We start from the raw sequence: 14,817 nt of genomic DNA, 5'->3' as shown, positions 1-14,817 counted from the left end.
GCTTGTATCATATGGGTAATACAAAAAGATGAAAAGCAGAAAGTAATAATCATGTTTTTCTCATTTGTCTCTCTCTATATTCATTTCTCTTATCTAATACTAGTGAAGAAAATAAACAAAATAATACATGGTTCTCGTTTCACTTTAATCTCTAACGACTCTAATAATATATATAGGTACGTATCATCTGATAATAACATGTTTCTAAATGCTCAAGGTAATCATTATCTTGAATTGGTCAAAACTCTAAAAGACTTCAAAACAAAACTGGCGAGCACTCTAATGCTTTAGCACATTCAATCACATATATTAAACATTAGCTCATTCTATCAACTATATTTTTCTCTCAAGTGAGGTGCATATATATATACATATATATATATATATATATATATATTATGGCCCTTTATAATCAAATATATCTCGGGATACTAAACCTAGTTAGAAACAAATATTTTTTATTTATTTTTAGTTTTACATATATTAAAATAAACGGTTAAATGGGTACCCGTTTATAACCGCGGGTAATACCCATAACCGCCCATTTAAATTTCACGGGTCAACAATTATACCCATAACCGTTTATTAATCTAAGTAACCGTCAAATTTAAATGGAAGGATAACTGCAGTTACCCATAACCAATGGGTATTTGCCTATCTCTACTTGAGGCTTCAAGTGGATTACAATTGGTTTGCCCATCAGCTTTTAGCTCGGGAATCTTTTTCAAGATTCTATTTAGCTCACCGTTGAAGATGCGTTGTTTGTTAAATGTGGGCTATATTGAGCCCTTTAGCCCCCCATTGCAAATGAAAATTACTTAATATATATTAGACGCGTGTTCAAAAGGTAAAACACTCGTCAAATACAAGTTTGCTACACGGTGAATTGGGATTTGGGAACAAGAAAATATATAACTCTAAATGGGAATTGGATTCACAACCTAGGTCATACAAATTGAATCCGACAGTTCTTATTAACTCATTCCACCGACTCAGTACACAAACCAACAACTCCGATATCATTTACACACAAATGTGTGATCCAGATTTATGGACCCCAAGGCTCCGGACACTAAGGCCATCTCTAACCGAAGGGTCCAGAGGGCTAGAGGGTCGAAAATAGCCTGAAAACCGTCTCTAACCGAGGGCTAGGCCAGAGGGTTGTGGATACTGAGAGGGCCCCACGGAATCAGAGATGGCTAGCCAGAAAAATCAGTTTTCCTGTCGGTTATAACCGACAAGAAAGCTTAAAAGAATTTTGAATCCAACGGCTAGCTGACGTCAGCTAGTCGTTGCTAGTTGGCGCCAGTTACCGTTGGATTCAAAATTTTTTTTTATTAATAATTTTGAAATGGCCTCGTTTATAATGGAAGGTAGGGCTTGGATGGGTGTCGGAAGATAGTGTGAGGGGGAATTGTCAAACAAATGACAGTGTTTGGACTCGTGTGTCAAAAAAATACTTAGAGTTCTATGAAGGCACCACTCCAGTGAATATTTGAAACCACGAGAGTTGTTCTTCAAGATGAAAGAAACATCTTCAGCCAAGTTTGAACAAATGGCACCAAGTATTGTTAGCAGCTGCAAGTAGACATGAAAGCAACGCTAATTACTACGACGAAATAAGTGTTTTCACAATTTATTTTAAATATTTAATTATATTACATTTAATTTCATAAACTAATTTCCTTTAATTTTTTTCTAGGTACGCCAAGCAGAGGAATTGTATATGGAGAGCAGCTCGAAACCCTTTCAGTTTCATAGTTGTTGGGAAATTTGTAAAGGGTGTATGTTATTTGAAGATCCACCATAGAGAGCTTCTACGCCGGTGTTCGGAATTGCATCCTTAGCTGCAAATATGGATGAAGATGGATCTCCAACCATTCAACAAACAAGGGTAGAAAATCTGTCTTCGGGTGAAGGTTTCATACCTAGGGTTATGGGACGAAAAAAGGCACGAAGGTTGGAGGAAAGGGTAAGGCAAATGATGATTACGCCGCTCAACATGAAGTGGCAGCCTCATTGCGATTATTGGCGGAGTAAAATGCTCTTGAGGCGGAAGAAAGGAAGTGTAGGCATGAAAAATGGGCCAAACAAATGCAAGAAAAGATGGATGATAAGAATATGGAAAGAAACACTTCGAATTACACTCCAATGAGTAAGACCTATTTTAATAGGAAAAAAAAAATTATGAGCCAGCGACAGTTGTTTACCTCTGACTATACTCTTACGATGGCGGATGATGAAGATGATGTTGATTATAGATATTAAATTTAAGTTGTTGTAGTTTTTAAATTTAAGTTAATGTTGTTTTTGAATTTCATTTGTAGTTTTTAAATTTAATTTGTCGTTTTTAAATTTTAGTTGTAGTTTTTAAATTTAAGTTGTTGTAGTTTTTAAATTTAAATAATAAATTATGTTTGGCCCTCTGACCCTCGGTTGGAGACGGAGGCAAATATGGTCCTATACTGTTTATTAAAATATTAATATCTTAGAGAATCTTGGAGAGCCAGAGGGTTAAAACGAATCATCTAGCCAGCCATCGGTTAGAGATCGCCTAAGCTCCGAAGTAGATCTAATTCCCTCCAAATGGGTGACATGGAAAAAAGATCCCACGTGTATGTCTCTTTGTCCACGTGACAGACTTTGATTGGAACAATGATGTCAAGACACTGAGAAGTCACAGAAACAGTTCAATCGCCCAAAAAGCCGAAACCCCGCGATATGCAAAATTCTCAGCTGCAAGACTGAAGAAAATTGAAAGAAATCCCAAGAGTCCAAAATGTCGGAGACGAAGGCAGAGAGCAAGAGCAAAAACCCTAAGAAGGTCAATCTCTCAGATCACAGCTCCATCAAGCACCTCCTCGACGAGTCTGTCTCCGAGGTCGGTCGATTTTTCTCCAATGTTTTCATAAATTTAATTTCACCAGTTTACCGATTGAGTTTAAAATCTCACAATTTCCTCAATTTCTGAAAGATTTGGATCATGCGGTTATCAGAAGTTTTGTTTTGCTTGATTTATTGTGTGATTTGTGGATTATGAGGCTGTTTGGAGTGATTAGTGATTGGATTAATTTAATTAAAATGGTTTTGTAGATTGTTAAGAGTCGCGGGTATGTGGAGAATACGAGGCTGAGTAACTTGAAGTTGCTGATTGGAACCGCTGTGATAATCATTGCTTTGTTTGCTCAGTTCTACAACAAGAAATTTCCGGAAAACCGAGATTTCCTGCTTGGATGCATTGCATTATATCCTTTTTCTTGGAATTGATCTCAGATAATTGGTTAAAGTTAGGTGCTAACTGGGTTCTGCTGTCTGTTCTTGACATTGTTTGATCGTGATTTTTTTTTTCGTAATCACCATATTCCGTAAGTCGTGTGTTTTGTTAACTATATTTACGAAATTTTGAGCGGATACAACTTTGAACGACTTGGTTCAGAAGAATTGAGGAATGAATTTTCGGAAAGGACTGTAAGAATCTGATTGAATAGTTAATGGCGTATCCTTGTTCGAATGATCATTCCGCAAGTCTGTTTCATCTTTGACTCTGGCAAGTATGTCATCGTTAATGGGATATTGCAGCTGGTCTCATACACAAAGGAGAAAAATGCAATCTTGTTCACTCATCCTCCTGCGGTAAGCTCTTTTATGTTTTTCTTAGTAAACATTTTCATATTTGTTGTTTAATGTTTGTATATTGTTTTTAAGTATTACCACCACATAGTCAATTGATGTCTCGGTGAACGATAGTTTCATGCTTGGTGGAGATGGTTCTGCAGATGTTTTGTATAAGATTTTAGTACTACATAGGATGTGAGGAAGAAGAGTTGGAGTCTTTAGCAATGCTGTCTTAAATCTGTCAAATTTTGCCATGACATGGACTGTCTTAGCTTAATTCAAGTCACATGGCTTGTTTACGTTTTGTTATAAATAAATACAAACTGTTGAGTCTTTGCTCTAACATGGTTCATTAGTTAATTTCTCCTTCAGTATGCGAGAGTTTTGTCTCGTTGCATGTTTAGTTTGTAGATCCAGGTAATTTGAACTAAGGTGTCATTGTTTTCTTCACTAGTAACTATGTACTATAGTTGCTGGAAATTTCAATTCTGCCAAGTATGTATGCCAAAAATATTTTCAGTACGTTGGGGTCAGTTTGGCAAAATTGGATTATCAAGTCGGTTTAATTTCAACTTAAACGAGTGCGAAACTCAAAGAAACTTAATAGTTTCAGTTTACAGCTTCTGCATAATCACTTGGAATTTGGGCTAGCAGTTCATTATATCATCTGAAATGGATGCACATTAAGTTGCTTCACGAAAGAGAAGTCGAAATATGGTCTTGTTGCCTAACATAAAAATTGGTGTTGTCCATTTCTCATTGGTAATGCATTTGTGCAGGGCGCCTTTAGCACCGGGTTGGTGGTGTCTTCCAAGTTACCAAGATTTTCTGACTTGTACACGCTTACAGTAGCCAGTGCAGATCCGGAATCAATATCTGCAAACAAACCAGTGGAATTCACAAAGAGCGTTACTCAGTGGTCTCTCTCTTCCTCCGCCTCTCCCTTTCATGTCTGCGCATAAGTGCTCACACGTGTGTTCATATTGCTTCTTGGAGTTTCAAGTTGCAGTAATATTTTCTGCTCTACTTTTGTTTTTCTGTTTCAGGTTTACCAAGGATGGAGTGTTGGTGGAAGGCCTTTTCTGGAAGGAAGTGGACGGACTCATCAACGAGTATGCAAAAGAACCGAAGAAGAGCAAGTGAATTCTGGCTTTTCAGGGAACCCCATTTGTTGTGATTTTGGTAAAACCTCTTGGTAGTCATGAACTTGAATGAATTTGAAAGACAGTCACCATCCTTTATAATGATCACTCAGGTTCCCACTTCGAAGCTTATTTATGAAAGTGCCTTTCTGTTTGTTAGATATCATGAAATTGTGAGCTCTGAAATTACTAGTGTTCTTTTTTCATGTTTGTAAACTTTTATTTTGCATTTTGTTCATAGTTACGTTTAGCTAAAAAAGTTAAAAGTGCTTATTCATGAAGCATTGCTTTCATTTTCAATTTTGGGCTCGTTTGATAGTGGTTCTCGGTAGTCACAATAACTTTCAGAGAGAGGCACTTCATGTGACAAAATGCTTATATCAAAAGTGCTTTCAAGTACTTTTAACATAAAGCATTCTCAAGTGGAGTACGTTCTAGGAGAATCCTCTACATTGTTTTAAGCTTAATGTTGAGTGGTATTTAAAGAGATTCTGATGGTAAATGAATTTTTGGATCTTACGCCAATTTGGGCATATGTGAGATTCTCACTGTTGATCTATGGGGTCTTTACTTGGGCTTACATGGCATGAAGATTATGGGTTGATGAGTTATTGAGGTATGGAGTCTTTACTTGGGCTTACAATTGGCATGGACATTACACATTGATTCATTACTGGTGGAATCAGACCATGCAGTCGTAGTTCATTTGATGTTGCAAGTTGTTGGCAATAATTATCATTTGGATGCCCTTGTTGTACCCTGTCGAGAATTGCCTTTAAGATCTTGGTAATGCGAACTTCAGCATGTTTATAGAGGTTTTAATTTTTTTTTTGTGGCAGACAATTTAGCTACTTATAGGCTTGATTAGTTGATATATATTTAGTCACTTTTTATTTTGATAATCCTCCTTGTTTAGCTAGTTTTATTCGTGATGATCGACTTGAGATGTCCCAATCTAAATTTATTAGAGCCTTTGCTTTTAGCCCCGTTTTTCAATTAAAAAGTTCATTGTGACATGATGATATTTTTTTCATATTAATGTCTCTCGTATTTTGGAGAAGCATTTCCAAACGGGTCTTAATATACGTATAGTGCTACATGATTAATCCAATATCGGATAGGGAAGAGATCCTTTCCAGATATCTCCCACCAAACCTACCAATCAATTAATACGGGTTCTTGAAATTTGATCAAACGAATAAATTTATTATAACTTTTAAAGAGATTTTCTATTTGTAACTGTTGAATTAAATTTTAAATGTTCGGATTAATTGATTGGTACGCTTTGGTGGGAGAGATCTGGAGAGGATCTCTTCCCTATCATATAGGCCCAAAAGAATTGGGTCGGTTGGATTTGGTACAACGACAAACGCGGCAAAGAAAAAGCATAAAGGAATAAAACAGGATTTGCCCCTTCTGGAAACACCCCCAAAGCTCCTTCCTTGTTCCTTCTACAGCCTTCGATTGCCTCTTCCTCAAGTTTCTTCTCTCTCTCTCACTGAATCCGAATATATTACAGCAAAACCCTAATCAATCTCAATTCTCTGTTGTGCTTGTTTGCCTTCATTTCGTGGTCAAATGGCGAGCAGGAGAGCCACCACAACGCTCACCAAGTCGGCCCTGGCCTTGGCGTACCTGAACGCCTCCACCAGAAACTCCCTCTCTCATCAGTGTCGCGCAATCGCTGTCGCCGCCTCCGCCCGCGCCTTCGGCAGCTCCGCCGCTCCCTTCTCTCGCCCCTGCATCGTTTCGGATAGGGGAAATGTCGCTTCGGCCAAGTATTTGGCAAGCGCCTTCACTCGCAGCTTCCACTCTACGACTCCCAATTTCTACTCCGCCACGAGCTCCTCCCAGGTCACAAAATCCCTAAAATTATTCTCATTGGATTTGAATCTTTAATTTTTTATTTATTTTATATATTATATGAATAAAATTGGAAATTGGAGGCTAATTTTTGAAATTTTGAACTTGATTGAAAAATCAGGTCAGTCAGAATGAGTTCACTGAGATGGCGTGGGAGGGCATTGTGGGTGCCGTTGAAGCTGCCCGAAATAGCAAGCAGCAGGTGGTGGAAACTGAGCACTTGATGAAATCGCTTTTGGAGCAGAAGGATGGTTTGGCCCGGAGAATTTTTACCAAGGCGGGGCTGGACAACACTACGGTTCTTCAAGCAACTGACGAGTTCATTGATAAGCAGCCCAAGGTGCATTTAATCGAAACCCCTGTTCCATTTTTCATCATAGATGTAATGGCATAACCATGTTTCGTTTCAATGCAAGTGCTTTAATTAGAAACTCGTCAAGATTTTATTGAAAACCCAATTGCGTCCTGGAAAAGCACTTGGAAGTGTTTCCTGAAAAGAAAGTAGGCTTTAGGGTTTAGGGATAGTAGAACTATTGAAGTTTTATGCAAAACAGAGTCATAGGGGCTTATGGTTGCCAGAGAGAGGTTTTAGCTTCTCCAGAAGCAGTCCCAAACTGTCCTTGAGATGGCATTGTGGTTAATTGAGCATTGTGTTGTGGTAGGTGACGGGTGGCACCAGTGGCCCTATTATGGGTTCGCATCTGGTTGGCTTGTTGGACAATGCCCGGCGGCAGAAGAAAGATATGAAAGATGATTTTGTGTCGGTGGAGCACCTTGTGTTGGCGTTTCAGGCCGATGCGCGGTTTGGGCAGCAATTGTTCAGAAACCTCCAGCTTAGTGATAAGGATTTGAAGGAGGCTGTTAAAGATGTTCGTGGAAGTCAAAGAGTCACTGATCAAAGTATGCTGTGCCTTACCTTGAATTGACATTTTACTATGCATATATGTATTCAGTATTCTTACATACCTTCAATAATAAAATCAATATTGTTTTTTTTTTAATATAGATCCTGAAGGAAAGTACGAGGCCTTGGATAAGTACGGGAATGACTTGACTGAACTTGCTAGGCGGGGCAAACTTGATCCTGTTATTGGCCGAGATGATGAAATACGGCGGTGTATCCAGATATTGTCTAGGAGAACGAAGAATAATCCTGTTATTATCGGTGAGCCCGGTGTAGGAAAAACTGCAATTGCTGAAGGGTATGTTTATTTGGGTGCATTGCATCTTTCTACTCTATCGTACTTTTTCAACAAGTTTTGATTTATTATGACTTAGATATTAACTGCAGATTAGCTCAGCGGATTGTACGTGGGGATGTTCCAGAACCGCTATTGAATAGAAAGGTAGTTATTCATTTCAGTATATTTATCAATTGATTGATATGTTTTTCTCATAGTTATTACACTAAATATTTTCTGTGGGGAAAAAAAAAAAAAAAAAACCCTTAGTATAGGAACTTCTTTCTTGTTTGAAGATTGAATGCGGATTTTGACATTGTTATTCAAATCTGAACCAGGTTCAATTTCTTGTACTTGGATCTCAATTCAAATTTGGCTAGATCCACCCTCAATTCAATTCATTGTATAAGTATACTGCATTAATCGTGCGTGATGTTTCACATGAAACAGTTTCTTCTTTGACTTTAAAAATTTCTGCATTAATTTTTCATTTTGTCTTGTATTCTACAGTTGATTTCCTTAGATATGGGATCATTGGTTGCTGGTGCCAAGTTTCGTGGGGATTTTGAGGAAAGGTTGAAAGCTGTTCTGAAGGAAGTTACTGCTTCTAATGGACAGATTATACTATTTATTGATGAGATTCATACTGTTGTAGGAGCAGGTTTGTGCTCTTTTTCTGATAAAGCTATAACATTTTTGTAGTGTATCTGTCATGTTTTCTCCTGATGTCCTTGTTAATGATTCTTTTAGGGGCTACAAGTGGTGCGATGGATGCTGGAAACTTGTTGAAACCAATGCTTGGGCGAGGTGAACTTCGGTGTATAGGAGCAACCACATTAAATGAGTACAGAAAATACATTGAGAAGGATGCTGCACTTGAGCGTAGATTTCAACAAGTATTTTGTGGCCAGCCATCTGTGGAAGACACAATATCCATTCTTCGTGGCTTGCGTGAGCGCTATGAACTGCATCATGGTGTGAAAATATCAGATAGTGCTCTTGTTTCTGCAGCAGTTCTCTCAGACAGATACATTACAGAACGTTTTTTGCCTGACAAAGGTAACAAACTTTTCATCTTATAGGCCTTTTCTTGGTGGTATTTTGGGGGGGGGGGGGGGAAGGTTTGGTAGAAATGGGTTTTCCTTGTAAAGTTTTCTTCATGTTCTGTATAGAACTCTATTTGATTCTGTGAAAATGAATCTGCTGCAGCCATTGATCTCGTTGATGAAGCTGCTGCAAAGCTGAAGATGGAGATCACTTCTAAGCCAACCGAGTTGGATGAGGTAGACCGAGCTGTGTTGAAGTTGGAGATGGAGAAGCTATCAGTGCAAAATGACACTGATAAATCATCGAAAGAAAGGTTAAGCAAGTTGGAAAGTGACCTGGCAGTGCTGAAACAGAAACAGAAAGAGCTAAATGAACAATGGGATCGTGAGAAGGCTCTCATGACTCGCATACGATCAATTAAAGAAGAAGTATTCCTCTGTTTACTGTGCAATTTTTTTTTGTTTGGAAAATTCCCTCATATCTTGATTTGCTGATTCATATGTTTTTAAACTTTGTAGATTGATAGAGTAAACCAAGAGATGGAAGCTGCTGAACGTGACTACGACCTAAATCGTGCTGCTGAGCTCAAATATGGAACTCTAATGTCCCTACAACGCCAGTTAGAAGAGGCTGAGAACAACCTTGCCGAGTATCGGAAGTCTGGAAACTCTATGCTTCGTGAAGAGGTCACAGATATTGATATTGCTGAAATTGTAAGCAAATGGACTGGTATACCCTTGTCAAACCTTCAACAATCAGAAAGAGACAAGCTGGTTAAGCTGGAACAGGTTCTTCACAATAGGGTGATTGGTCAGGATATAGCTGTGAAATCTGTAGCTGACGCAATTCGACGTTCAAGGGCAGGTCTCTCTGACCCAAATCGACCAATAGCAAGTTTTATGTTTATGGGTCCTACTGGTGTGGGAAAAACCGAGCTTGCAAAGGCCTTGGCTGGCTATCTCTTCAACACAGAAAATGCTCTTGTCAGAATTGATATGAGTGAGTACATGGAAAAGCATGCAGTTTCACGCTTGGTTGGGGCACCACCTGGTTACGTTGGTTTCGAAGAAGGTGGGCAGCTAACAGAAGTGGTTCGTCGAAGACCTTATTGTGTAGTGCTATTCGATGAAATTGAGAAAGCGCATCATGATGTCTTCAACATTTTGTTACAACTGTTGGATGATGGGAGAATAACCGACTCTCAAGGGCGAACTGTAAGCTTCACCAATTGCGTTGTGATAATGACCTCAAACCTGGGCTCCCACTACATACTCGAAACTCTTCGTAGCACGCATGACAGCAAGGAAGCAGTTTATGAAGTGATGAAGAAACAGGTCGTCGAGTTGGCAAGACAAACTTTCCGCCCTGAATTCATGAACCGAATCGATGAGTATATTGTGTTCCAGCCTTTGGATTCGAAGGAGATCGCTAAAATTGTTGAGATACAGGTAAGCAATCTATCTTAAATGCTTTTATTAGCTATTCTTACTAGAGATGCTTAACTTGTTCATTGCTCATTGCAGATGAACCGACTGAAAGACAGGCTGAAGCAGAGGAAAATCGATCTTCATTACACAAAGGAAGCTGTGGAGCTTCTCGGGACATTAGGCTTTGATCCGAACTATGGCGCAAGGCCGGTGAAGCGGGTGATACAACAGTTGGTTGAGAATGAAATTGCAATGGGAGTCCTGAGAGGAGATTTCAACGAGGAAGACACGCTTATCGTCGATGCTGAGGCGTCCCCGTCGGCCAAAGACCTTCCTCCTCAGAAGAGGTTGCGGATCAAGAAATTGGAAAGCAGTTCAGCTGCAGATGCCATGGTTGTGAACGACTGATCGATCGTTTTCGGTTCTTTGAATTGTAAATAAGTTGAAGAGAAAGGGGTTTGTCTTAATTTTAAGGTGTTATCGAATGGAACAAAGTTATCAGAGTTTATCGAATGGAAATTACCGGACAACAGAAGAATTATGTCGAACAAACAGATGCGGGGTCGCAGGCAGAGGCACTTCACATGGCAATTTCTTCACTGTAGCCGGCAGCGTATGTCAGGTTGCTTCACCATACGTCATATTTGTTACATATGCGCAACATGGTTCGGCTGACGACAACAATCGCATATAGTTTGGTTGGCGACAACAAACTCACTAAATGTTTGACAAAATGTTTCAGTGAATAAATTGAAATTTTTTGTGGCCTCTATTTCTATTAAAAACTTAAATCTTGTAACACTGGAACTCCTCAAGGTTCGAATTTTTAATTTGTTACTGCGTATATGCATGGCCGACTACGGATTTCTCCCCATCGTTGTGTTAAAAAGAAAGAAGAAAAAGAAATACAAATTTCGTATGTCTTACACTACATAAGTCATTAAACCCCCTAAATCTTCTTCCTATTAGGCTCTCATTCGTTAATTATGAATGCTAATCTTCTTCCTATTAGGCTCTCATTCGTTAATTATGAATGCTAATCTTCTTCCTATTAGGCTCTCTCCTATCATATGCTCAGAAAATTAGACCCCCTAGATCTTTTTTGGCGTAAAGACTATATTAGAATGAATAACTCATTAGATTTATAAGGGTGTGAAACTAAGTGACAAAAGCTTATGTAAGGGCACTCGGACTTTGTCATCGGTAAGGATTTAAGACTTTAGAGGGTTTGGTTTTGCTCACATTTTAAATAGGTGCTTAATTATGATTCCGATCGTATTAAAGCTCACCAATAAGTGTACAACAATCATCAGATAAACAGTACTTAAACTCTCACAAAAGCGTGAGATTTTATGTATTTTAGTCTCATCCGACTCTACGCTAGTCTCACTCAGTATAAAAGTTATCATAATTAGACAATCACGCACAAATGTTTCTCATGCGTCAACCTTACCTAAGACTTTAATGTAAAATTTGGGTTTGATAATTTGCGATTGTAAATAGAAAAAGCCTCAAAAGTGCTAAACTCCACATATTAGAGACTTGTTCACTAAGATGTACGCAAGTCACATCCTATTGGTCTTTTTCATGTCCGATTGGCATTTTTGTCCCACTAATTGTGGTATTATCGTATTGTCACGAGATTAATGTTTGACATGGTTTTAGGATATTGTACTTTTTGGATGTATTCAATGGCTAATAAACCCCAGCATCCAATAATTCTGCCCTTTAGCCTTTCGAGCCTAATCAATCTAGCTGACAACCGTGCATCAATAATTTATGTGTAAACTAGGTAAAAACTCCCAGTGTGATTATGATTTTTCTTTACATCGTCGAAGAGATTTGAACTCATAAATTTTCTGATAAAGTGGAAAGAATAACATCGTTTTAACACGTAAAAGTGAAGGCATCCATATAACTAAAATCTTATATATATGGGTGCGTTTGTTGCCCTTATTAGCTTTTACTAGATTGAACTGAATTAAGTGTTAGTGTAGTCATGTATTTGTTATCGCATGAACTAGCTTTAATGGGACTAAAAGGACTTACCTCGACTAAACGCCCCGCTAGACAGTCTTAGCAAGACCCTTTGAAAAGCAACGAACTGCTTAGACCATCGCTTCGTCTTTGTCTGCTTCGCCTCGCCAAGTGAAAGTGTCACATCCCGGCCCGGGGCGGATCACTTTCCGAGCCCGCTCCACCACCGTAGCACGATATTGTCCGCTTTGGGCTTACCATTCCCTCACGGTTTTGTTTTTGGGAACTCACGAGCAACTTCCCAGTGGGTCACCCATCATGGGATTGCTCTAGCCCCCTTCTCGCTTAACTTCGGAGTTCCTACGGAACCCGAAACCAGTGAGCTCCCAAAAGGCCTCGTGCTAGGTAAGATGAGAATATACATTTAAAGATCACTCCCCTGGGCGATGTGGGATGTCACAGAAAGTGCATAAAGCGCTTTAGATTACAAATACCTTGTAACTCAATTTATTAATAGTAGTACTTACATGACGTGAGTTTGAGTTTTTTTTTCTATTTATTTTATATGAAAAGATCAACACAAAGTCCAAATTGGAAATGCGTGATGATGTACACACACTCTTTTTTATTTATAAGGATAAATCTTGGATCTTTCGTTTATGTTATGGTAGGAGCTCCACTCATGGCGATCTGGTAGAATTGGGAGAAGTCGTTTACCTCTCACAGTTAATATTTTTAAATTCATTTGATTCAAAAGAAAACTAATGAAAATAGCTTGAAAACTTTGAGATTTAATAAAAAAATAAAGGATAAAGTGAATAATACTAGGATAAATTTTTTAATGTAAAAATATGATTTTTCGTTAAAATGAATAGTACCGATAACTTTTCGTTAAAGTTTCATTTATTCAATTGCTAAAATAAAATAAAATAAATAAAAGTGGGGAAACACTTTGATGCCAAATATTCCCCTGAAGTTGCACCCAACTCTCTCCTCCGCTCCGCTTATCCTGCAACCCCCAAATCAAACACCTATCTGGTCCCAGAGAAAAACGACATAGAGGGGCCCCACGCGACGCCTCTCTTAGCTGGGAGGCATGAGAAATGAGGGGACGGTGTTGGTACAATACACTGTAGTAAATAGTGCCAAATTACGCATTTCCCCATGCAAAAAAAACTAATGCCCTGCTTTGGTAGCCCCCTTTATTTTTTTTTCTCCCCAACACAAATTCCCTTAGAATTATTTATTTTTCTTTGCGGCAAAAATAAGGATTTAGGAAGAAATGAGGGAAAAAGGTGATTGTCCAAAAACATAAGGGAAAATAAAAAATATGGGCTTAGGAAGAAATGGAGGAAAAATGTAGTTGTCCAAAAATTTAAAAAAAAAAAGATTTAGGAAGAAATGAAGGAAAAATGTGATTGTCCAAAAAAAAAAAAGGGGAAAAAAAGGGTTTAGGAAGAAATGAAGGAAATATGTAATTGCCAAAAACAAGAAGGGAAAATGTGGTAAAATTGTACATTCTCTTGTTTTCATTCGAGTTTGAATTTTCTTATCTGTAAAAATTTTAGTAGATTAAAACATTTTTGTAAAAACAATAATTGAGACCAAGTTTTGTTTTATGTGCAATATGAAAAGGCAGTTATTTATAATATTAAGTAGGTTTTGCATTCAAAATTTGGAACACGTGAAGTAAAGTTGGTCGTTTATAGTTCGAAGTATGTTATGTATAAAGCGGTGAAACTAACTTTTGATACGTGGCATAAAATATTTAGCATTAAAATGTAACATAGGTTACATGGTCATAGTCACAAACATGGTTTTGACGCGAGCTAAAAGTCGGTCATTTGTAATTTGGCATAGATTTCATTTTACAAATCCGAAGTGAAATTTGAAGATGTTGAGTAAATAGTTGATTATAGAAATCTTATAATTTTAAAACAAAAGGTATTAAAATTTTATTTTATTGATTACCCGATTAAATTAATCTTTTAAATTTTTATATGTGAAATTACAGTTGTGAATTTTAAAGTATTAAAACAATTAAAAAAATTATAACTAGAAAAATATGAATAAATAATAAATAAAATAGTTATAATCTTAAATTAGTCTCTTGCTATATGCCTACTTGTCTGGCAATTTGGCAAATGACCTTTTTATTTTATTTTGTATTTTGTATCTAGTATTATTTATTATTTATTGTTTTACTTTTGGTTATTATTGTTTTTTACAAAAATATATTTTTAGAAAATAACTAGTATTTGCCTACACACTTTATATGTATGAACACATTTTTTAAAAAAATGAGAGAGAGAGAGAGAGAGAGAGAGAGAGAGAGAGAGAGAGAGAGAACGTGGGGAGAGTATGAGGTTTATTTATTTATGTTTTTTAATATTAGAGGTATTTTAATATCACATATAGGTGATGCTTCAATAAAAACAGTAAAATTTGAACTTATGAAATTACATTATTACCCATCATTTTTTTTTTTGATCAAAAACTAAAGAATCTTTTCATTCTCTTTTAATTGACAAATAGAGTTTCATTAATTCATAGAGATTAATAGTG

General features: G+C 37.5%; 2 protein-coding genes across 2 annotated transcripts; both read left to right on the top strand.

Annotated features, from left to right (window-relative positions):
* The first annotated feature begins 2,701 nt into the window (after positions 1-2,701).
* On the top strand, positions 2,702-4,986 carry LOC137717712 (signal peptidase complex subunit 2-like). Its single transcript, XM_068457162.1, has 5 exons — positions 2,702-2,881; positions 3,094-3,245; positions 3,552-3,633; positions 4,395-4,534; positions 4,662-4,986. Exons 1-5 carry the CDS (start codon positions 2,780-2,782, stop codon positions 4,756-4,758), a joined length of 573 nt encoding a protein of 190 aa, XP_068313263.1. The 5' UTR covers positions 2,702-2,779; the 3' UTR covers positions 4,759-4,986.
* A 1,165-nt stretch (positions 4,987-6,151) lies between these two features.
* On the top strand, positions 6,152-11,038 carry LOC137717710 (chaperone protein ClpB4, mitochondrial-like). Its single transcript, XM_068457161.1, has 10 exons — positions 6,152-6,611; positions 6,742-6,960; positions 7,283-7,520; positions 7,627-7,822; positions 7,912-7,966; positions 8,312-8,462; positions 8,552-8,860; positions 9,011-9,276; positions 9,367-10,296; positions 10,372-11,038. Exons 1-10 carry the CDS (start codon positions 6,336-6,338, stop codon positions 10,681-10,683), a joined length of 2,952 nt encoding a protein of 983 aa, XP_068313262.1. The 5' UTR covers positions 6,152-6,335; the 3' UTR covers positions 10,684-11,038.
* Positions 11,039-14,817: the final 3,779 nt, after the last annotated feature.

The sequence above is a fragment of the Pyrus communis genome, chromosome 15 (assembly GCF_963583255.1).
Source record: "Pyrus communis chromosome 15, drPyrComm1.1, whole genome shotgun sequence".
Classification (NCBI taxonomy): domain Eukaryota; kingdom Viridiplantae; phylum Streptophyta; class Magnoliopsida; order Rosales; family Rosaceae; genus Pyrus; species Pyrus communis.
This window is presented reverse-complemented; position numbering and strand designations above follow the sequence as displayed.

Bases quoted from the DNA above. Each gene is read 5' to 3' on its own strand.
- LOC137717712 (XM_068457162.1), top strand. From the start codon at position 2,780: ATGTCGGAGACGAAGGCAGAGAGCAAGAGCAAAAACCCTAAGAAGGTC. The intron at 2,882-3,093 runs GTCGGTCGATTT...ATGGTTTTGTAG, and splicing joins TCGACGAGTCTGTCTCCGAG to ATTGTTAAGAGTCGCGGGTA. The intron at 4,535-4,661 runs GTCTCTCTCTTC...TTTCTGTTTCAG, and splicing joins ACAAAGAGCGTTACTCAGTG to GTTTACCAAGGATGGAGTGT.
- LOC137717710 (XM_068457161.1), top strand. From the start codon at position 6,336: ATGGCGAGCAGGAGAGCCACCACAACGCTCACCAAGTCGGCCCTGGCC. The intron at 8,463-8,551 runs GTTTGTGCTCTT...TGATTCTTTTAG, and splicing joins TCATACTGTTGTAGGAGCAG to GGGCTACAAGTGGTGCGATG. The intron at 9,277-9,366 runs GTATTCCTCTGT...TAAACTTTGTAG, and splicing joins TACGATCAATTAAAGAAGAA to ATTGATAGAGTAAACCAAGA.